This window comes from Podarcis melisellensis (genome assembly GCF_964234715.1).
Source record: "Podarcis melisellensis genome assembly, chromosome: 3".
Classification (NCBI taxonomy): domain Eukaryota; kingdom Metazoa; phylum Chordata; class Lepidosauria; order Squamata; family Lacertidae; genus Podarcis; species Podarcis melisellensis.
The window spans coordinates 19,644,082-19,667,445 of NC_138530.1; the positions used below are offsets into that span (position 1 = coordinate 19,644,082).

At 45.6% G+C, this 23,364-nt stretch overlaps 1 protein-coding gene across 1 annotated transcript in view; it reads right to left on the reverse strand.

Annotated features, from left to right (window-relative positions):
- Window positions 1-23,364, reverse strand: part of TTC7A (tetratricopeptide repeat domain 7A) — a 180,273-nt gene that overhangs the window by 145,788 nt on the left and 11,121 nt on the right. The window contains exons 3-6 of the mRNA XM_081903881.1: window positions 21,067-21,235; window positions 11,181-11,311; window positions 9,725-9,846; window positions 4,006-4,084 (exon numbers count right to left, since the gene is read on the reverse strand). Coding sequence (XP_081760007.1) covers window positions 4,006-4,084; window positions 9,725-9,846; window positions 11,181-11,311; window positions 21,067-21,235 — 501 coding nt within the window. The remainder of the gene's footprint in view (window positions 1-4,005; window positions 4,085-9,724; window positions 9,847-11,180; window positions 11,312-21,066; window positions 21,236-23,364) is intronic.

Here is a 23,364-nt window from a genome sequence, read left to right on the forward strand (position 1 = left end):
TGATGCCTTCTCCTTCTCCTTCTCCTTTTCTTCTCCTTAAGCTGCAGGTTCTAGGGATTGAAGCTGGGGCTTTTGGGATGAAAAGCATGTGCTCTACACTGAACTGCGAACCCTTCCCCTATTTAGTCTCCATACCACAAGAGTCATCTAGTCCAACCCCCTCCCCGCCCCCGCAATGCAGGAATGTTTTTCCCAACATGGGGCTCGAACCTGTTATGTACTGAAGTTCTCACCCTGGGCCAGCAGGGGGATACTGTAGATAGTTTTCACTCAGGTCCACATATGCAAATAAGGGATTGAAAGTGATGTTCAGTGATTGGATAGTTACAGAAAATGGTTACTGTTGCGTTCTAGTGGAGCTCTATATAAGCAGGCTGGCTGAACCTTTCAGTTCAGTTCTGTTCTGGCCTGTGCATAAACAAGAGCTGTTTGAAGAATCGCTGTGTTGTCTGATATATTCACCCACAACTTAACAGAACCCATGACCCTGAGATTAAGAGTCTCGTGCTCCACTAACTGAGCTACCACCCTATGATGGGTAAACTATGGTTTGCATCGTTCTTTGGGGAGAAGCATCAGTAAATAAAGCCCTACCTTCTTTGAGAGTGTGTCTGCGTGAGTTTGTGGGTTTGTTTGCTTTACTGCACGTTTCACTGGCAGTTTCAATTACTTTCACTTTTGTTATGAATAAAACCAGACAAATTGGAATAGCCCAAGTCTTTGATTTATATTATAACAGTCTTTGCCAAAAGAAAAAAGAAAAGTGGGGGGGGGGAGGATTATTATTGCTTAGAATACAATGCAAGTAAAAGGCATTCACAGATTGCCATGTAGTATTCCAAATTAATTTAATTGTATGCTTTGTCATGTTAATCCTATCTAAAAAGCGTTTTTTGCCATTGATGCTGTTAAAAATATTTTGAAACAGAATTAGCAATACAATATTAAAACCGAAGTCTTCACCCTTCGAGATAGCCCAATAATTTAGAAGCAATTACATCGCCAATAATTTGAAGAAGTGGCTAATCATACATCATGATAAACCATGATTTTGAGATGTTGGGGACAAGCTGCACTCAGCACCTTTCCCTGATCTTCCTTCATCATGGCTGGCAGGGAAGCTTTCATTCCTATTTTTGATTAACCACAGTTTAGTGTTACATCCAAACCCTACACTGTGGTTAATCGTAGAACACTGAGTTGGAATCAACCTCCAACGTCATCTAATCCCCTGCATCAGCTTAAACCATGGAACGAATTATAGTTTCTTCCTATTCATAGTTTGAAGTTAGCTTAGTTTTTGGGTTTTTTTAAAGCTGTAGTTAAGATCAACCACCATTTGTCAGGATTGGATGAAATGATAGGCTGTGGTTTAAAAAGGCTTCTGAACAGCTCTCAGAGGCACTGGAGGAAGACAGGGGAGACTAGAGTGTCTACATGTGCATCGTAATTTCAGCTAAGATCTGGTATTGGGAATCTTTTGGTGGTGCTGCCACTCCTTAGACAGGGAGCAAGTGGTGGTAGAAGCCCTTTAAGCTTCAGAATCAGCTTCCTAGTACTTTACTCAGGGTTTTAAAGATTATGTAGTTGGGTAATGATAACACTCACATACTTATATACTAGACAAGCATATATGGAATTATGGTTGCTTGCATATATAGTGACATAATAAACCTTTCATTTTCATTCTATATTTCTTTATATTACTACATTATACTTTATATTTCTACACCTTATATTTCTGCATTATTTTGTTCAGTTTAAATACCCTCAATATTTTTTTTTAAAGATTAGCTTTCTTTTATTATTACTGTTTATTGTTCTAATGCAGATTCTTGATTTTGTCCAGTACCCCATAGTTTTATTGCAGCGTGATTTTCCTTGTGTTGTTAATTTTGTTTCTGTGTACCTCGCTTTTCAAGAGTTGTTGTTGTTGTTTAGTCGTTTAGTCGTGTCCGACTCTTCGTGACCCCATGGACAGAGAACGCCAGGCACCTCTGTCCTCCACTGCCTCCCGCAGTTTGGTCAAACTCATGCTGGTAACCTCGAAAACACTATCCAACCATCTCGTCCTCTGCCGTCCCCTTCTCCTTGTGGCCTCCATCTTTCCCAACATCAGGGTCTTCTCCAGGGAGTCTTCTCTTCTCATGAGATGGCCAAAGTACTGGAGCCTCAGCTTCACAATCTGTCCTTCCAGTGAGCACTCAGGGTTGATTTCCTTCAGTATGGAGAGGTTTGATCTTCTTGCAGTCCATGGGACTCTCAAGAGTCTCCTCCAGCACCATAATTCATAAGCATCCATTCTTCGGCGATCAGCCTTCTTTATGGTCCAGCTCTCACTTCCATACATCACTACTGGGAAAACCATAGCTTTAACTATACGAACCTAGGTTGGCAAGGTGATGTCTCTACTTCTCAAGATGCTGTCTAGGCCTGTCATTGCCCTTCTCCCAAGAAGCAGGCGTCTTTTAATTTCGTGGCTGCTGTCACCATCTGCAGTGATCATGGAGCCCAAGAAAGTAAAATCTCTCACTACCTCCATTTCTTCCCCTTCTATTTGCCAGGAGGTGATGGGACCAGTGGCCATGATCTTCGTTTTGTTTGAGAGTAATAATAATAAAACAGGCTGCAGGTTTTTTTCAAGAGTAATAATAATAAAACAGGCTGCAGGTTTCATTACTTAAACTACTGTAGGCTGTTGTCAGGCTGATTTATAATGCAGAACAAATACCGCCTATTTGCAGTGCAGTTGGATGCTGCTGAAAGTAGGTGAGGCCATCACCTGAGAGACTAGGAACCACGGGGAATTACATTCCCATGTTGCCCAACTTTCCTGGGCATCGCAGCACATGTCCACAGCAGCATCGCAGCTTCTGCAAACCACGGGAACTACATTTTTCATGGCTCCTGGCATCGCTTAATGCTGACCCAAAGTACACGGGACCCTAGGGTGTTAGTTTCTTGGAGCGCTCCTCTCTGTCCCCAACCCACCTCAATAAGTTTGGGGAAACGGATCCATTTCAGAATCATTTCCAAAACGGATCCATTTCAGAATGAAAGTCCATCCTCCTCTACCTTCCTCCCACATACCCACATACACCTTTCTGCCTATTACAGTGGTACCTCGGGTTACATACACTTCAGGTTACAGACGCTTCAGGTTACAGACTCCGCTAACCCAAAAATAGTACCTCAGATTAAGAACTTTGCTTCAGGATGAGAACAGAAATTGTGCTCCGGTGGTGCGGCAGCAGCGGGAGGCCCGTGTTAAGTTGTGGGTGAACATATCAGACGACACAGCGATTCTTCAAACAGCTCTTGTTTATGCACAGGCCAGGACAGAACTGGACTGAAGGGTTCAGTCAGCCTGCTTATATACCGCTCCAGTACAATGTTACTGTAACAACTTTCTAAAACTATCCAATCACTGAACATCACTTTCGATCCCTTATTTTCATAACTATCTACAGTATCCCCCTGCTGGCCAGGGTGAGAACTTCAGTACACAACAGCCCCATTAGCTAAAGTGGTGCTTCAGGTTAAGAACAGTTTCAGGTTAAGTACAGACCTCCAGAATGAATTAAGTTCTTAACCCGAGGTACCACTGTACTGCATTTTCTTTTCACAAAATTGCAACATACACAGAGCTCTTAGACAAAGCTGAAGGAAACAAGTGAGCATTGGGCTGAGAAATGCCAATCATAAGGAACGTATTTTGTCACCGGATTCTGCAATTGCGCTCGTGTGGAAAAGAACCTGGTAAGCAAAACAGGCATGCAAAAGTCAGCCTAAAATCAGAACTTCTCTCTATGGGTCTTTTCCCAATTCCAATTCCATCCAACCTTGTTATCCCATTAAACGATGCAAAATTGCAAGGCTGGACTCACAGTCCATAGCAAGGAACAGTACTAAAGAACCCCAACTGTCTTTTTTCCCCTTCTCCTTTCCTCAAATCGCCATCTGCCAAAAGAAGGGCTCCCTCATCTCCTGATGAACTGGGCTTACCATTCTGAAGCTCTGGGTAGCCTTCGTTTCCATGGTCCGCAATAAGTCTCGGAGGTTTCGTATTCCTTTTACGATGTTGCTAAGAGGAAGGAAACGGCAAGAAATGTAAATTAGGGCTGATTTGATTGTGAACTAACACGATGAAGAGAGAGAGGAAAAAACAGAACATCACTGACATTTCAAAAAAAAAAAAATACCCAATCATGCTCAGGTTGGGCTAATCATAATAAAAAACAAATGAGTGAGACCTTCAAAGGATAGCTCATCCCAGATGGTGGAATATGAGACGGTCTCTGATGAGCACAGGAGACATTTGGAAGCTTCTCCTGCATCCTGTTTTAAAGCTCTTTTGAAGGATAGCATCTTATCGCTTTGTCCTTGGTATATAAGATGAGGTGTGGTACAGTGGTTCAAGCAGCATTCTAGGAGTACAGACCTGGGCCCACACCTCCACTCACCCATAAAGGTCACTGGGTGATCTCGGTTGGACCAAGCTCAACGGATTAAGTCTCTTCAACCTCACAGTGTTGCCATGATGATGAAATGATGACAAAATGATGATAACTACTCTATTTAGAACTTAAAAATGGAAAGCATAATGCTGATGGTCAACAAAAGAGGTTTAAAGACTCTCTGAAGGCAAATCTATAAAAAAAAATGTGGCACGAACACCGACAACTGGGAAACACTGGCCTGCGAGCGCTCCTCTACCAAAGGTGCCATGGGCTTTGAAAATGCTTGAACTCAGGACGCAAGGGAGAAACGTTCTAAGAGGAAGGCACATTTGGCAAACCCTTACCGTGATCAACTCCCGCCTAGAAACCTATGACCCCACTGTGGAAGGACATGTGGATCTAGAATTGGCCTCCATAGTCACTTACAGACTCAATGTTTTAAAACCATGCTCATGGAAGACAATCTTACTTGGATATGAGTGATCGCCAAAGCCCTGGTCAAAGGAGCCAAAGGAGAAGAAAATGGAATTGGGGGGGAACTAAGTATGCAGTAGACCAGGGCTTCCGAAACTTGGGTCTCCTGCTGTTTTTTGGAACTACAATTCCCATCATCAGCAGGACCAGTCATCTGGGATGATGGGAATTGTAGTCCAAAAACAGGTGGAGACCCAAGTTTCAGAAGCCATGCCATAGACATAACAAGAGCTCCACAAGCTCCAGTTGCTTAGAACTACAACTTCCATCATCCCTAACCATTGACTATGCTGGCTGGGGTTGATAGGAACTGTAGTCCAAAACATTTAAAGGGCCCTGGGGTGGGGCAGGCTTCTATAGGTTGTGTAAAGGAACCTATAGACTTCCTTCTTCTTGAACGAAGAGTATTTTGCAGGCCTGTTTTATGAACAGAAGCCTGAATGGATCGTTGTTTATGTTACAACGTACTAAAGAACATGTCCTCCGATGAAGCCCCTTCTTCCCAAATCTGATGGCTACTTAACATTTTATATTGCAGGACTTGTGCGTTCATTGCAGACCACCAGGTCTGAAGCACCTACATGCACTGAAAACAAATATATGTAGGAACATCAGCTGGTGATAGTAATTCAAGCACTGGTGTCTTCAAGATGGGATTACCACAGTGCACTTCGTATGAGAATGCACTTGACCTGGAAAGTGCAGAATACTGCAGGGGAGTTTCTGACAGAAACGAGACCCTGCCGCCATATAACACCTCTGCTAAGAGATCTGCACTGCCTGCCGATTTGCTGCCTTGCCAAGTTCAAGGTGTTGCTGTATTATATAAAGCCCTTATATAGGGACGCGGGTGGTGCTGTGGTCTAAACCACTGAGCCGTTTGGGCGATTCGAATTCCCATGACGGAGTGAGCTCCCGTTACTCCATCCCAGCTCCTGCCAACCTAGCAGTTCGAAAGCACACCAGTGCAAGTAGATAAATAGGTACCACTGCAGTAGGAAGGTGAACGGCGTTTCTGTGAGCTCTGGCTTCTGTCACTGTATCCCGTTGCACCAGAAGCGGTTTAGTCATGCTGGCCACATGACCTGGAAAGCTGTCTGTGGACAAACGGCGGCTCCCTCAGCCTGAAAGCGAGATGAGCGCCGCAACCCCATAGTCGCCTTGGACTGGACTTAACCGTCCAGGGGTACTTTACCTTTACATAAAGCCCTTAACAGCTATGGGAAAGTTGACTTGTGGGATCACCTTGCCCAAATATATGTCCCCTGGACCACTTAGATCTGTGGAGCCAGCAGCTCCGGATGTTGCTAGACTAGCTCTCCCATTATCCCAGACCATTGGCTATTCTGGTAGGGCTGATGGGAGTTGGAGTCCACCAACACAGGTCCCTCCATCCCCAATATGGTTCCCAACTCATTCGTCTGATTGGATAATAGTTTCCCAAACTTGGGTCTCCAGCTATCGTTGGATTAGATGTTTAAACTCTGTGTCCATTTTTTTTTTTAAGAATTGCTGTTTTTTAAGAATTGCTGTTTTTTTAAGAATTGCTGTTTTTTAAGAATTAAGTTGTTGTTTAATTAAATTTATATACTACCCTTCATCATAAGTTCTCAGGGCAGTTCACAGAATAAAATACAAGACAAAAACATAAGCAAATGATCAAAACAAAACAACCGAACAAGAACTCAACCCCTTTCCCACAGACACATTTAATAGGTTATAGAATATTAATCCGCCAGAGGCCTGGTTGAAGAGGAATGCTTTCGCCTGGTGCCTAAAATTTATAATGAAGATGCCAGGTGAATGTCCATGGAATTCTATGTTCGTCCTTTGCATTACCTGGAATTTATGCCATGGCCTGGAAAGAAATGGTGGGATCAAAGGGGAGAGAGATTGGTTTTCTGCTTCCTCAAATGGCTTTGACTAGATAGTTGATAAAGCTCCCTCTAATTTTTATGATTTTGTGCTTCATTGTACTAGGTTGTTAACCACTCTGATTCTTATGGGAGGACAGCGGGGAAAATAATAATGATACATTAGCAGCCTGTCTCCTTGTAAGAACTCTACATTATTTAGAGCATTTTCCCAAATAATTCCACTTCTGGAAATAGAAACCACTCCGCTCATATAATAATGACCACAATCAAGTGTCCCTCCCTGGTTCCAAAACGTCAAGTGTCTTGACTTATAAAGGGGTCTTCTTGTGCCCCCTTGCGGCAGAAAAAGAAATGTGTGCCACTCAAGCTATGTGACTTGTCTTCTCAGACTCCCACCCTTTGTGTTGAAAACCGAATTTTAAGGGAAATGATTCACATTCCGAGAACAGAAACACGGATCAGCTTTCTTATAGTTCCGGGACGTAGGCTGATGCTTCCGCTAATGGTTCACTCAGGCTTGCGATTAAATGACACCTAGTTCTGCAGTCCTAGGAGCACTGACTTGGGAGTAGGTTTGCACAGAACACAGATTTTAGGGGTTCCCAGAGGAACACCCCCAATCAGGCACAAGAGCACTGTGCCTGTATGTGCCTGGGGCTATTTCTCACTAGGTAAGGTAAAGTTAAGGACCCCTGGATGGTTAAGTCCAGTCAAAGGTATAAATAATAAATTATTATAATTATATCATTATTACATTTGTTGTTTGCAAATTATGTATTTTTTCCATGTCCCATGTCATAAGCTGCCTTGAGTGTGGTTTTAACTGAGATAATAGCATATATATATGCTATTATATATGCAGGTTTTGGTGTCCTCGGGTGTCTTCCCGTGTAAAAGTTGGGGTGTCTAGGCGACGTTTCGACGAGGTCTCACTCGTCATCTTCAGGCTGGTGCTTTCGGCTTCTTGTTACTGGAACAGAGCAGGATCTCAGTGTTTGAGTTCCTATAAATACTGTTGAGGGGGTGTGGTGTATAGCCTCCAATGTTCTGGGCAGAGAGGAAGTTCCCAGGCTAGTGTGCCTTTTCTTCTTTTGTTCCTTAATTACTTGAGGGATATCTTGAGTGATTTCTTGAGTGATATCCTGAGTACCACTTAGGTGGGTCATTAGGTGTGGATTAGTTGCTAAAGTCTTTGTGTCTTGACCTCTTGAACTTTGTGAAGAGTTTTTCTGAGAAGATGGCTGTACTGCACTTAGTTGTGCTCTGGCTTGGCTTCGTGTATAGGGGCGAGCTGTGGTTTTGTGGCCTGTGTCAGCCAGATCTGTGTAGGGATTGCAGGGGGGTGCAGCATCCGGAGGTGCCACCATGGTTTGGCTACACAGATCTGGCTGACACAGGCCACAAAACCACAGCTCGCCCCTATACACGAAGCCAAGCCAGAGCACAACTAAGTGCAGTACAGCCATCTTCTCAGAAAAACTCTTCACAAAGTTCAAGAGGTCAAGACACAAAGACTTTAGCAACTAATCCACACCTAATGACCCACCTAAGTGGTACTCAGGATATCACTCAAGAAATCACTCAAGATATCCCTCAAGTAATTAAGGAACAAAAGAAGAAAAGGCACACTAGCCTGGGAACTTCCTCTCTGCCCAGAACATTGGAGGCTATACACCACACCCCCTCAACAGTATTTATAGGAACTCAAACACTGAGATCCTGCTCTGTTCCAGTAACAAGAAGCCGAAAGCACCAGCCTGAAGATGACGAGTGAGACCTCGTCGAAACGTCGCCTAGACACCCCAACTTTTACACGGGAAGACACCCGAGGACACCAAAACCTGCATTCCTGTACCCGTGAAAATCTACGAAAGCAGCTATTATATATATATATATATATATAATATTATTATTATTCATACCCCACCCATCTGGCTGGGTTTCCCCAGCCACTCTGGGTGGTTCACCCAGCCACTCTGGGTGGTTCAAAGGCAGAATAGTAACTACACAATAAGGCAACATACAAATGAAATTACATGTATGTATTTTATGGAAGGAAAGCTGTGATACAAATGCAATAAACATATAATAAACAAACTAACACCGGTGTGGCCAGGGGGTGCAGTCCTTGTCTTCTTGCATTTTATTTCTGATTAATTCTTTAAACATGGCTGTTGGGGTGTGCGTTTCTGTCTGTCTGAAGGGGAATTTAACAGAGCCCATGTTTAATGGAGTAGCAGGCTCTTGAGCTCCACCAAGGGTCAAGGGAATGGGATACTCTCTGCTCTCTGAATAGTCTTACTTCTACTTGGGTTCAGAAGGAATACAGTGGTGCCCCGCAAGACGAATGCCTCGCAAAACGAAAAACGCGCAAGACGAAAGGGTTTTTCGGTTTTTGCGTCGCTTCGCTAGACGAATTTCCCTATGGGCTTGCTTTGCAAGACAAAACGTCTTGCGAGTTCTTGCGAGTTTTTTTCCTTTTTCTTAAAGCCGCTAAGCCGTTAATAACCGCTAAGCCACTAATAGCCGCTAAGCCGCTAACAGCCGTGCTTCGCAAGACGAAAAAACCGCAAGACGAAGAGACTCGCGGAACGGATTAATTTCGTCTTGCAAGGCACCACTGTATAAGCGAATGGGAGTTGCAGTCTACCTGAGAGTCTCTTGCATGACTGACCTACCCTGCCTGGCAGTTGTAGCAGCAAGGGAGGCAAAACCCTCCTTCCATTTCAGGACTGTCCAAGGGGACTCGTTTGAACACCCCTTCCATTTTGCAGCAATGTGTTGCACTGGTTCAGTGGTCCTGGCACCTTTTTCTGTCTGTGCTTTGTCTAGGACAGCATCAGAAGCCTGTTACATGAAACCACGCTCAGCATCAGTCATTCAAAATGGCAGAGAGAACCTCCAGCCACCTACCCTCTTTTCAAATGGGCCACGTAAGCGCTCTGCAGGGCTGCTTCCAGGAAGTAAGGCAGCTCAAAGTCCAACGTCGACCCTTGAGTGCCCTTTATGCCTCTCGGATGAGTGTTGCCGAAGCTCTGAGAGCGGGGAAAAAGAGGCGTCATTGTTTGCAGGTGAGCAGGAGCCCCAGTTTAGCTAAAACTGTGTCTTTATTTTTCCTTCCGAAAGGACAGAGAAATTGGCTAACGTTTGGGAACCGAGACGAGGCATAGACAAACTGAAAATTGCACTAAATCATCTGTGTCGTTTCGCTCGGCTATTTTTGCACTGTTTTCACAGGCAAGATGCCTGCATTTCTCAGAAAACCTCCGTATACTTCTGGCAATTTGCTGCAGAGCTTGGGACCCATCAAGCTAAACAGCAGACTCACAAAAGATGTTTCTCTAGGGGCTCGAGAACCCCAATTTTTGGTGCCTGCCTAGAACAGGAGGCTTGCCAAGAACTTTGCAGGCTCAACTGCGCAGCTGGTGGGCTTGTTCAGCAGAATGCGCCCAGGCCTGGAATAACCATGTAACATCTCTATGACTCATAGGAGGGAAGCATCTAACTAGTATGTACTATATAATTCCACACATGCACATAGAAATCATTAAAATAGATACTTTACAATGAACAAATATATTCAAAACAAGAAGGTATTTAAATGTAAATTATTCCTTGCACACACAGGAAATGTATCACAGTAAAAAATGAAAATACCGATTTACGTAAATTTTCCATATGCAGACCTTCACGTGCAAGTGTAGGTACAAATTTAGAAATAACTATAATTTCTAAATAACTCACAGTTAGAAATAACTATAAGTGGAAATACAGGACATAGGTATAGATGCAAAATTAGAAATCATTACAGTGGTACCTGGGTTCCCAAATGGCTTGGCTCCAAAACAAATTGGCTCCCGAACGTCACAAATCCAGAAGTAAGTGTTCCGATTTGCGAACGTTTTTTGGAAGCCAAATGTCTGTTTTGGCTGTTGGCATTGTTTCTGGGGCCAATCAGCCAACCAGAAGCCGTGCCTTGGTTTGCGAACATTTTGGAATTTGAACAGACTTCCAGAACGGATTGAGTTCAGGAACCAAGGTATCACTGTACTACAATTCAAACAGAAATGCTACACATCTCACAATACAGAAAAGGGACTTCTGTTTCTCCACAGGCTGCTGGCTAAATATCGAGTGAAAACTTAAAAGTCCAACTGTTCTTCCATATTATAATTCTTTGATTTTAAAGCAAATGGCTCTTCAAACACTCTGTGATCATGGTATCTCCCCTGCCAGGTAAGACTCATTCAAAGGGAGGATTGTCCTCCCTAGGAGACATACCGTAGGGATATCAGAGAGCCTTGGAGACTTCCCATCTGCTAACATTCAGGAAGTGCTAAAAGGGCCTTTGAAGGAGGCTTTTGTTTACCTTCTCGAGTTCCTGTAGAAACACTTGAGCCATCACACAGGCCCTTTCAAAGCAAACCATGACTTCTTCCTCACGTTCGGAGAGGCGGGCCCGGGAAGCGATGGAATTGGGCGAGCGCTCCAGCGCCAAGCCTGTAAGGAGAGCAACAAGAAGTTCTTGTTAAAGCCAAGCTGGAAATTGCCCATGAACAGTTGTCACTTAATGTCGTGTCACCTTCACTCCATCCACTCGCATGCACACCTTGCAACTTCCCGTACAACCCACTCTTGCACCTGCATAAGGTCTTGTTTATCCTCATCGCCACCACTGGCCGCCATTTCTGAAACTACAGTGGTACCTCGGGATGAGAACGGGATCCGTTCCAGAGCCCCGTTCGCACCCTGAACAGAAAGTAAGATGCATCTGCGCATCTGCTCATGCGTGGGTCACGTTTTGCCACTTCCGCGCATGCGCGTGACATCATTTTGACCATCTGCGCATGCGCAAGCGGCGAAACCCGGAAGTAACTCACTCCGTTGCTTCCGGGTCACCACAGAGCACAACCTGAAAATACTTATCCTGAAGCGTATTTATCCTGAGGTATGACTATACAGCTCGTGTATTTCCGCTCTAACTCCCTGGGTGTTTTTCATTGGGGAAATGACTCTATATTCTAAGAATCACCTTACCCAATATATGCCCACTTGGAACACCTTGATCTGCAGAGGTTGGACTGTTCCAGATGCCACAGAATACTTATTTCACAGTCCCCACCCCACCCCCAAAAATCAATCTTTTAGTGTGTCAGCAGCTACACTTTGGAACTCCCTGCCAATTGACCTCAAGCAGGAGTCTTTGCTGGAGTCTTTTTGCACTTCTCTTCTTCCCCAACCTTATACCATATATAACATTAATGTCTCGTGTCAAACGTAACTGATCTGTAAAAAAGACTCTTTAACCTGAAAATAGAGACAATGCATGTACTTTTGTAACCCAAGAAAATCTTTAATAAAACCTACTTTTTTCTTTATCCTTTTATCCAGGCTACATGTGTTTTCATCTGATTTTAGCTTATTGTTTATTTTGACCAATGTTGAATGTTTAATACCTGCTTTAACAGTATTTTACTGATAATTTCATCACCATCATCATTATTTACCACTTTGAGGTGGTGGTGGTTGTTTTTACAGCTTAGTGGTATATAAAGTTTGTTAAATAAAATAAACAAATACATCCCTGAGCACTGACCATGCAGGCAGGGAATTATGGGAACTGGAGCAGACCTTACTGAGCAAAGTGGGCCAATGGTCAGATTCAAAACAAGGCAGCACCTGCCCTTCGTTCTTGCCTCTTTCAACCACTCACACCTCTGCACCACACACAGAATTTCGTCCTCTGCCCTGCCTACTCGGAAACTGCAAAGAATGTACAGAGGAGGTGTTTGGAACGGGAAAGCAGGTTTTCCTTCACGGAGAGCACGTGTTGCGGTGGGGGCAACCATGACATCCCCCGTTGCTGGGTGGGTTAGTATGGATGGCCACGAATTTGACAGGGCACCTCCAATTGTTGCTGGGGGAAATTTAATGTTGCAAAATTGTTTGATTGATGGGGGTGCTATTTATTCCCTGTGTGCAGCGTTGAGCTTCCTCTTTTCGCTGCGCACATCCGATTACCCGCCACCCTCCCTATATTTAGGGTTTGTTTGCACTGACCTTGCTATGCCTGTCATGGGGTCGTCTGCTTTGGGGGCAGGGGCCCGGTAGGAATTTTTACCATTTGGCTGATTGACTGGTGCCATTTGGCTTTTTGCCTACCGCATAGCAAATCATCACAACTTGTAAGGTTGCGGTTAGGCATTGGTTAATTTTGGTTGGTGGAGGGGATGTGGTTGGCTGTGCCTGCCCCTCCAATGCTGCTGCTGCAAGGGCATTCTGGTAAAGGAATCCAAGGGCTCGCCATGCTCTTGTCCGAACCCCTGGCAAGGGGCTAGTGCCACGCAAGAGCCCCTGGGTGCATTTGGGGAGAGGGGAGAGCCTGGCGCCCACCTCTATTCTCTCCCCAAAAATGTTTACCCGTACTGACTTCCGCAGGCTTGCGGTTGTCAGTTCTGTTCCTACCTCTATGTGGGAACAGATAGTTGCTAACCAATGCCTAAGCAACCACTCACATACTGTAATTCAATAAAGTCGTGGCCAAAATTATGCCAAAAACCAGGAACGTTCTTTCACCTCTGGTGGACCTGCCCTAGAGTTAAGGCTTTCTGGGAAATGATATATAACGAGTTGAAAAAGGTATTTAAGTATACCTTCCCTAAGAAACCAGAGGCCTTTCTTTTAGGCATTGTCGGCCAGAGGGTGTTAAAGAAGGACCGAACATTTTTTATGTATGCAATAACAGCAGCAAGAATACTTGTCGCCAAGCACTGGAAAACCCAAGATTTGCCCACACTGGATGAATGGCAGATGCAACTGATAGACTATATGGAGCTAGCAGAAATGACTGGCAGAATCCGAGACCTGGGAGAAGAGGCTGTGGAGGAGGACTGGAAGAAATTTAAGGACTACTTACAAAAATATTGTAAATTGTACGAGTGTTAAGAAAGATGTAAGACTATTAACAATATGGTACCATTAAGTTAGTTAAAAGGAATATGAAGATAAATGAAAATATAAGAAAAGATAAATTTTTGATAAATATTATGTTAAAATTAAGCTTTTAAGGTTTGGGTAATATTATCTAAAATTAGGGACACAATATTGGAAAATTATAATATAAGAATTGAAACAAGGTGATAAATTGCTGGGTAAAGTTAAACCTGGAACGCAGGAACGAGAGATGCGAGGAAGTCCAAAGAAGTGAAGAAAATATGGTTATTGTAAAGTTATATGTTATTCTCTTTGTTTTTTTATTATTGTATTAAGAAAATCTTTAATAAATATCTTTTTAAAAAAATTATGCCAAAAACCAAAACAAAAATGTTGTGTGAACTGTGTCTTTATTTGGGGGGGGGGGTCCTGGGGGGCCTTCCCTTTATTGTTCCTGTTCCTGAAAAGGATGCTCTGTCCACCACGCAAAGCTGCTGAGGGGCAAAGAACAAAGCATCACATGACTCAGCACACACAAATAAAGAACAGGCAAACGTCCGCATGCATGCATGCAGCTCACTACAAATCATATATAAGACGAAAGATCTGAAGAGATGCTCCCTTGCCTCACTTCTGTGTGGCTTCAGGAGGAGGAGGAGGAGGAAGAAGAAGAGACAGAATGGAGGCGGGCAAAGCTGTGGTCCTCCAAATGTTGCTGGACTACAACTCCCATCATCCATGACCATTGGACATGCTGGTGGACCTGAAGGGAGCTGGGAGACCAACCCCTGCTTTAAACAGATTTAAAATCCATATTGTTTTAATTATATCCATGTTTAATCGTATTTTAATGATTTGATTTTTTCTAGGTTTGGGGCCGTCCTTGTTTTCATCTGTAAGCCGCCTTTAGGGGAAACGGTGGGGCTACAACTAAATATACAATAAATAATAACACCTGGAAGGCTACAAGATCCTCATCCCTGAGATAGAGCATTCTGCCTCGCATTGGGCCAAAGGGGAGGTGAAGGTGCCACATCGCCAATTTAACTGGCTGCAGGACTGCAGAAAAACATATATATGCACAGCTTTGCTGTCTTCCACATGCAGCTCCATATGCATTTTCTCATGTCCTCCCACACAGGCACAAACATGCAAGAGCATAAAGAGGCATGAAAATCAAACTCCAATCAGAAACACACATTCTTAGGGTGCCGCTGGGAATAAAAGCGAAACCTTCCTCTCTCTAAGCAGCTGCACATATTTCTGACCCTCCAAGTGTCTCTATTTTCCAGAGACAGCCCCAGATTTACAGAAGCCATCCCAGTTTCTGATCTGATCCTGGAATATCTCACTTTTCTTTGGGACACCCCTATTTTCATGGGAGAAATGATGGAGCATATGGAATAGGATGTCCCTACTTTCATGGGAGAAATGTTGGAGGGTATGGAATAGAATGTCCCTATTTTCATGGGAGAAATGTTGGAGGGTATGGAATAGAATGTCCCTGTTTTCATTGGATGGACTGCAAGAAGATCAAACCTATCCATTCTTAAGGAAATCAGCCCTGAGTGCTCACTAGAAGGACAGATCGTGAAGCTGAGGCTCCAATACTTTGGCCACATCATGAGAAGAGAAGACTCCCTGGAAAAGACCCTGATGTTGGGAAAGATGGAGGGCACAAGGAGAAGGGGACGACAGAGGACGAGATGGTTGGACAGTGTTCTTGAAGCTACCAGCATGAGTTTGACCAAACTGCAGGAGGCAGTGGAAGACAGGAGTGCCTGGCGTGCTCTGGTCCATGGGGTCACGAAGAGTCGGACACGACTAAACGACTAAACAACAACAACATTTTCATTGGAGCAATGTTGAAGGGTATGGAATAGGATGTCCCTATTTTCACTGGAGAAATGTTGGAGGGTATGATATTTAGGCCTTGGATGACACTTTCAGCTTGGGCAGTTTTAGTAAACCGAGGCTGTTTTAAGGAACTGAGCCTTCCACAACAACAACTAACACCTGTGTCCCTCCCTAGAGATCAGTTATTCTTTCCCCACACTGCCTGCATGTTGTTGTGGTCAGGATGCAGCAGCTCCCCCAGGGATGTTACAAGGTCTGCTCAGGTCAGGCAACAACAAAAATAGCCCAAGAACTCCAGTGTCTGCGTATACTGCAAACCGCCCTTTGATCCTCAGATGAAGGGCGGTACATAAATTGAATAAATAAATTTGCTACCATGGGTCAACGTCTGTCCATCCTAGATTACACCAACTGACCTGGTCTTAAGAGAAAATGTTAGGCCAGTGACTGGCAGTCTTAAGCATGTCTGTCTGCGCAGCAGGAAGCTCGGTTGTGCTCTTAGGGGCTTAATCCCCAAAAGACTCTGTTTAAACAATTTATAAGCCGCCTAACTACAAGAGTGGTTCACAAGGATATAACCTCAATAATAATAATAATAATAATAAATCGGTTATAAAATCAAACATTGATTAAATGCTTGCTGGAATAAGTCTTCAGCAGGTGCCTTTAGATCAGCAGGGAGGAGACCTGTCTGACCTCACCTGGGAGGGAAATTAGGCCCACAATACTGAATGCACGGCTCCTAGTGGATGCAAGCTACGTACCTGAGCCCTGAAGGGCCACTGAAAGTGTCGCCTGCAAAAACCTCCTTGATGAGTCACAGATATAAGGGATTAGGTGGTCCTTGAGGTACCCTGGACCCAAATTGTTAAGGGTCTTCTAAATGAATGCAAGAACTTTGAACCTGGTCTGATAGCGTATGGGCAGCCAGAGCAGACTTCTGAGCACTGGAGTTGTATGAGTTTTACACCAACTGGAGCTTCTGAACCAGGCACGAGGGAAGCCCCACATAAAGTGCATTGCAATAACTGAGCTTTCAGGATACTCTGCTCCACAAAACGTTTATGCCATAATAAATCTGTTGGCCCTTAAGGCGATCCAGCAGAGGTGGGGGACTTCTTTCAAGCTGAAGGCCACTGTGATCCACGCGACGGTCACCTACAGACTGGATTATTGTAGCTCGCTCTACGTAGGGCTGCCCTTGAGACTGACCCAGAAACTCCAGCGGGTGCAGAATGCCGCAGTGAGACTCCTTACAGGGTCCTCGCTGCGAGATCACATTTACCCAGTGCTATACCAGCTGCACTGGCTCCCGGTGGAGTACAGGATCAGGTTTAAGGTGCTGGTTTTAACCTTCAAAGCCCTATACGGCCTAGGAGCCTCGTACCTACGGGACCGCCTCTCCTGGTATGTCCCACAAAGGAACTTACAGTCTTCAAACAAAAACATCTTGAAGGTCCCAGGCCACAGAGAGGTTAGGCTGGCCTCAACCAGAGCCAGGGCTTTTTCGGCCATGGCTCCGATCTGGTGGAACGCTCTGTCACAAGAGACTAGGGCCCTGCGGGACTTGACATCTTTCCGCAGGGCCTGAAAGACAGAGCTGCTCCACCAGGCCTTTGGCCAGGGCACAGCCTGACTCCCTCCTTTGGCAATCCTCACAGAACTTCTAGCCCGATGGTTGCCATTAATTTGATTGGAATTAATTTTATAATGAAATGATTTTAGAATGCTTTTTCATTTTACTCTTGTTAGCCGCTCTGAGCCCGGCTTCGGCTGGGGAGGGCGGGATATAAATTAAAAAATATATTATTACAGTGGTGCCTCGCAAGATGAAATTAATTCGTTCCGCAAGTTTTTTCTTCTTGCGAGTTTTTTGTTTTGCGAAGCACGGTTTCCCATAGGAATGCATTAAAAATCAATTAATGCGTTCCTATGGAGACCGCTTGCCAGGCTGGCGGTGCGGAGAAGGGCTTTTCTCCCCACCGCAAGCCTTCAGCACAGGTACGGGAACAGAGGGGAAGGCGCACAGCGCTTCTCCTCTGTTCCCGGGACTTGTGGTGGGAGGAGGGTTTTTCCTCCCCACTGCCAACATTCAGAACAGCATTCTGAATGTTGGCGTTGGGAAGGAAAACCCTCCTCCCACCGCAAGTCTTCAGGACAGCCTTCCGAAGGCTGCCGGTGGGGCGGAGAGACCTCCTCCCGCCGCCAGCCTTCGGAGCAGCCTTCCGAAGGCTGACGACGGGAGGAGGTCTCTCCGCCCCACCCCAGCCTTCAGCACAGGTACGGGAACAGAGGGGAAGGCGCACAGCGCTTCTCCTCTGTTCCCGGGGCTTGCGGTGGGAGGAGGGTTTTTCCTCCCCACCGCCAACATTCAGAACAGCATTCTGAATGTTGGCGGTGGGAAGGAAAACCCTCCTCCCACCGCCAGCCTTCGGAGCAGCCTTCCGAAGGCTGCTGGTGGGGCGGAGAGACCTCCTCCCGCCACCAGCCTTCGGAGGAGCCTTCCGAAGCCTGGCGGGGGGAGAAGGTCTCTCCGCCCCACCGCCAGCCTTCGGAGGAGCCTTCCAAAGCCTGGCGCGGGGAGAAGGGCTCTCCACCCCATCGCCAGCCTTCGGAGGAGGTCCGAGGACAGTGGGGAAGACGCGCTTCCCCGCTGTCCCGGAGATTTCCCTATGGGCTTTCGTCTTGCGAAGGAAGCCCATAGGGAAATTCGTCTAGCGGGTTTTCCGTCTTGCAAGGCGTTCGTCTTGCGGGGCACCACTGTATTATTATTATTCTACCAAATGGCTGTCTCCTACAAGCCTGAGCTCAATGGGGAACCCATGGTGCAAGAAATATTGTGGTACTTAAGCCCAGTGCTTTTTTTTCTAAAAAAATGTTTAGGGGTACTCTCATTTTCCTACTCATATTGAATTAGTGCCCCTCAATGAGGCCAAACTTTGCTTCACAAAATGTTCAGGGGTATGCATCCCCCCAGAAAAAAGCACTGGTTAAACTACAGTCATACCTCGGGTTAAATACGCTTCGAGTTGAGCACGTTCGAGTTCCGCTGCTTGGCAACCCAGAAGTAACGGAGCGTGTTACTTCCGGGTTTTGCCGCTTGTGCATGCGCAGACACTCAAAATGACGTCACGTGCATGCGCAGAAGCGACAAAAAGTGACGCGCACATGCACAGACGTGCCGTTGCTAGTTACGTTTACCTCTAGATGCGAACGGGGCTCCGGAACGGATCCCGTTCGTATCTAGAGGTACCACTGTACTCTGGGAACTGTAGCTCTGTGAGAGGAATACAATGGTACCTCGGGTTACATACGCTTCAGGTTATATACGCTTCAGGTTACAGACTCTGCTAACCCAGAAATAGTACCTCGGGTTAAGAACTTTGCTTCAGGATGAGAACAGAAATCATGCGGCGGTGGCAGGAGGCCCCATTAGCTAAAGTGGTACCTCAGGTTAAGAACAGTTTCAGGTTAAGAATGGACCTCCAAAGTGGGAGTGTAAGAAAGTGAAGGGCTTCTGGGAGGTGATATATAATGAAATGAAAAAAATGTTGAAGTATACATTTGTTAAGAAACCAGAGGCCCTACTTTTAGGGATAACAGGAAAGGAAATAAGAAGGAACGACTATAAACTTTTTCAATACGCAGTTACAGCAGCAATAATTCTACTGGCCCAGAAGTGGAAACAAGAGGAAATACCGACGAAAGAAGAATGGAGAATGAAATTAACAGATTATGCAGAACTGGACAAATTAACAGGGAAAGTCAGATATCTTCGAGACCAAAAGTTCATCGAGGACTGGGGGAAATTTGTGGAATATCTGAAAAGTACATGTGAAGTACAAACAACGCTAGTGGGTTTTAAAGAAGCACTGTAAAGGTTGAGATATATTGCTAGAAAGAAATTGATGATTGGAGGGAGGACTAAATGGTAATATAGAACAGAAGAAATGCGTAATTAAGAGTCAAAAATGGATGATTGTCAGAGAAGCTGAAGGAAGTCCAAAAGTGTTAAATTTGTGAAAATTTGGATTAAATTGTATATTTATGTTGGAAAATTAATAAAAAGTATTTAAAAAAAAAGAATGGACCTCCAAAACAAATTAAGTTCTTAACCCAAGGTACCACTGTAGGGGTCTCTTGACAACTCTCAGCACCCTTAACAAACTGTGGTTCCCAAAATTCTTTGCAGGAAGCGATGGCCGTTTAAAGTGGCATCATGGCGCTTGAAACATCTGCTGTGGATGTGACCTCACTCACAAAGCTGTCCTTTCCAGATGTCATTATCCAGCAAGGTTAACCCCTTCTGCTAGATATGCACAGAAGCCAACAAAGCAGCGAAACCATCAAGACACATCAAGCGAGCAGAGAGATCAACATGCACACATCAAACTGACCACCGGCGCACTCACTGCAAGGCTCATTCCAATGGTACATGTGGAGTTCAGTTTCAAGCTTTACATACCAGTCGGAGGTCATCCCAGAGCTCCCATCCACCTAACAAGCTGGAAGGCATGCTGAAAAGGAGGAGAATAGGAAAGGTAGATCGACAGAGAGATAGATAGCAACTATTCCAGCAACACTCATATAAGGAAAAGCACTGATGGCAAACAGAAGATGGAGATTGCAAGAGGGTTTTTACAAAGTTCCTCCAGAAAAATAATGCATTCCTGCGACACCCAACTCCCACCAAATGAAATGGGGTTAACAGGCATCAAGAGATATATTTTTCTCCACACAGAGACACACCCTGAAGCCTGAAAAAGCAGCAAGGACAAATGCAAAGTGTTACGCAGAAGGAAGAAGAGCCATATGATTCAGATAACTAGCTACGCACTACTGAGGAAAGTGAGGAGTTAAGGCAAAGGGCCAACAGTGGGGTAATGCAGCAAAAAAAGTTAACTTAGTCATTTAAAGTCATTTAAAGGTAAAGGGACCCCTGACCATTAGGTCCAGTCGTGACCGACTCTGGGGTTGCGGTGCTCATCTCGCTTTATTGGCCGAGGGAGCCGGCATACAGCTTCCAGGTCATGTGGCCAGCATGACTAAGCCGCTTCTGGTGAATCAGAGCAGCGCACGGAAACGCCGTTTACCTTCCCGCCAGAGTGGTACCTATTTATCTACTTGCACTTTGACGTGCTTTCGAACTGCTAGGTTGGCAGGAGCAGGGACCGAGCAATGGGAGCTCACCCCGTTGTAGGGATTCGAACCGCCAACCTTCTGATCGGCAAGTCCTAGGCTCTGTGGTTTAACCCACAGCGCCACCCGCGTCCCGTCATTTTAGGCTGCATGAAAAAGAAGGATCCTGACTCCAAGAGGCAGGGGGTGGTGCCAGTCTGGACTGGAAAGGTATCAGCAGCAGCAATTGCCTTTGATCTTTTCAGATCTCACGCTTTCTTGTAACCCTGACACACAAAATTATCACCATCACCAAATAGTTCCAGCGGACATGGGCAACCCATTACCTTTGATTACAAAAGCTTCTGTCAGCAGCCGCAGCATATACAAAGGCTTCTTCTCCACCGCGATGTCATCAAGGCCAGCTCTTGCATACATGCTGAGAGCATCCCTGTAAGAGCCCTCGACATAATGGAGCTTCGCCAGGATCAGCATGGCTTCTGTCAAATCTTTTGGCTGGAGAAATGAAACAATTTCCATCAATAATCCATCAGACCCCCAACTGGAACAATGCAATGTTGACATTCAGCCCCAATCCTGAATTCAAGGAGCATCAAGTGCCTTGATGCACAAGCCTTGTGAGCTTTGATGTATACACTGAGCTGTGATAAGCAAAGGCATTTTCATTCATTTGAAAGAAATATATCCATAGATCTGCCGGCGCACTGTCTCGCCAGAGTGGTACATGCTCCGGTTATCTCCTGCTTGGACTACTGCAATGTGCTCTACATGAGGCTACCTTTGAAGGTAACTCGGAAACTACAACCAATCCAGAATGCGGAAGCTAGACTGGTGACTGGGATCATATAACGCCAGTCCAATGCATTCTACCTTGGCTCCTAGTATGTTTCTGAGCACAATTCAAAGTGTTGGTGCTGACCTTTAAAGCCCTAAACAGCCTCAGCCCTATATACCTGAAGGAGTGTCTCCACCCCCATCGTTCAGCCTAGACACTGAGGTCCAGCACCGAGGGCCTTCTGGCAGTTCCCTCACTGAGCAGTGAGGTTACAGGGAACCAAGCAGAGGGCCTTCTTAGTAGTGGTAGCAGCTCCTCCCATCAGACATCAAACAGATACAGTGGTGCCCCGCAAGACGAACGCCTCGCAAAACGAAAAACTCGCAAGATGAAAGAGTTTTCCGTTTTTGAGTCGTTCCGCAAGACGAATTTCCCTATGGGCTTGCTTCGCAAGAAGAAAGCCCATAGGGAAATCTCCGGGGACCTCTTTTAAATGCTGGCGGTGGGGAGCAAAGCCTTTCGACCCCCTCCGGCCTTCAGAAGAGGTCCAGGAAGGCCGGCGGGGGCCGAAAGGCTTTGCTCCCCACCGCCAGCATTTTAAAAGCGGTCCGGGATAGCAGGGAATTGCGCTGCGCTTTCCCGCTATCCTGGACCGCTTTTAAAATGCTGGCCATCGGGAGCAAAGACTTTCGCCCACCGCCAGCCTTCAGAAGAGGTCCTGGACCTCTTCTGAAGGCCGGCAGGGGGCGAAAGTCTTTGCTCCCCCCGCCTGCCTTCCCAGGATAGCGGAGAAGCGCAGCGCGTTTCTCCGCTATCCCGCCGGCTTTTGAAGGCAGGCGGGGGGGAGCAAAGACTTTCGCCCCCCGCCGGCCTTTAGAAGAGGTTCCCTGCTCAATGAGGGAACTGCCAGAAGGCCCTCAGTGCTGGACCTCAGTGTCTAGGCTGAACGATGGGGGTGGAGACACTCCTTCAGGTATACAGGTCCTGGACCTCTTCTAAAGGCCGGCGGGGGGCGAAAGGCTTTGCTCCCCCCCGCCTGCCTTTCCGGGACAGCGGAGACTTCTCCGCTGTCCCAGGCGATCTTAAAATGCTGGCAGGCGGCAGCGAAGCCTTGCTGGCGGTGGGGAAAAAAGCCCTGTTCCCCCCCCCCCCAGCCTTTAGAAGAGGTCGGGGGACAGACTGTCCCCGGACCTGGTCTGAAGGCGGTTTCCATAGGAACGCATTAATTGATTTTCAGTGCATTCCTATGGGAAACCGTGCTTCGCAAGACGAAAAACTCGCAAGAAGAAAAAACTTGCGGAACGAATTAATTTCGTCTTGCGAGGCACCACTGTAAACAACTACTGTATTTGACTTTTAGAAGACATCTGAATGCAGCCCTGTTCAGGGAAGTTTTAAATGGTTGATGCTTTATTGTGTTTTTTATATTTTGTTTTATTGTGTTTTTTATGTTTTGAATATTTTTTACATTTTTCATGTTTCTTATATTTTTATATTTTTTATATTTTGTTGGGAGCCGCCCAGAGTGGCTGGGGCGACCCAGCCACCAATTGGAAATATAAAGTAAGCAGCACATAAGCGGCACACAAAACGCTACCAAACCATTCTACGTTCTATATCTTATATTAATAATCCAAAAATTGAGAGAGCTATGTACAAGATCTACTACAGAAGCCACAAACAGAAAACTCATTCAAACTCATTAGAACGTAGAATGGTTTGGTAGCGTTTTGTGTGCCGCTTATGTGCTGCTTCCTTTATACTGGTCTATTACGAGAATTGGCAGCATAGGTTTCATTTCTTCACCAATTGGAGCGGTGGCAATGAAGCTTCCTGTGCCATCTCAGCT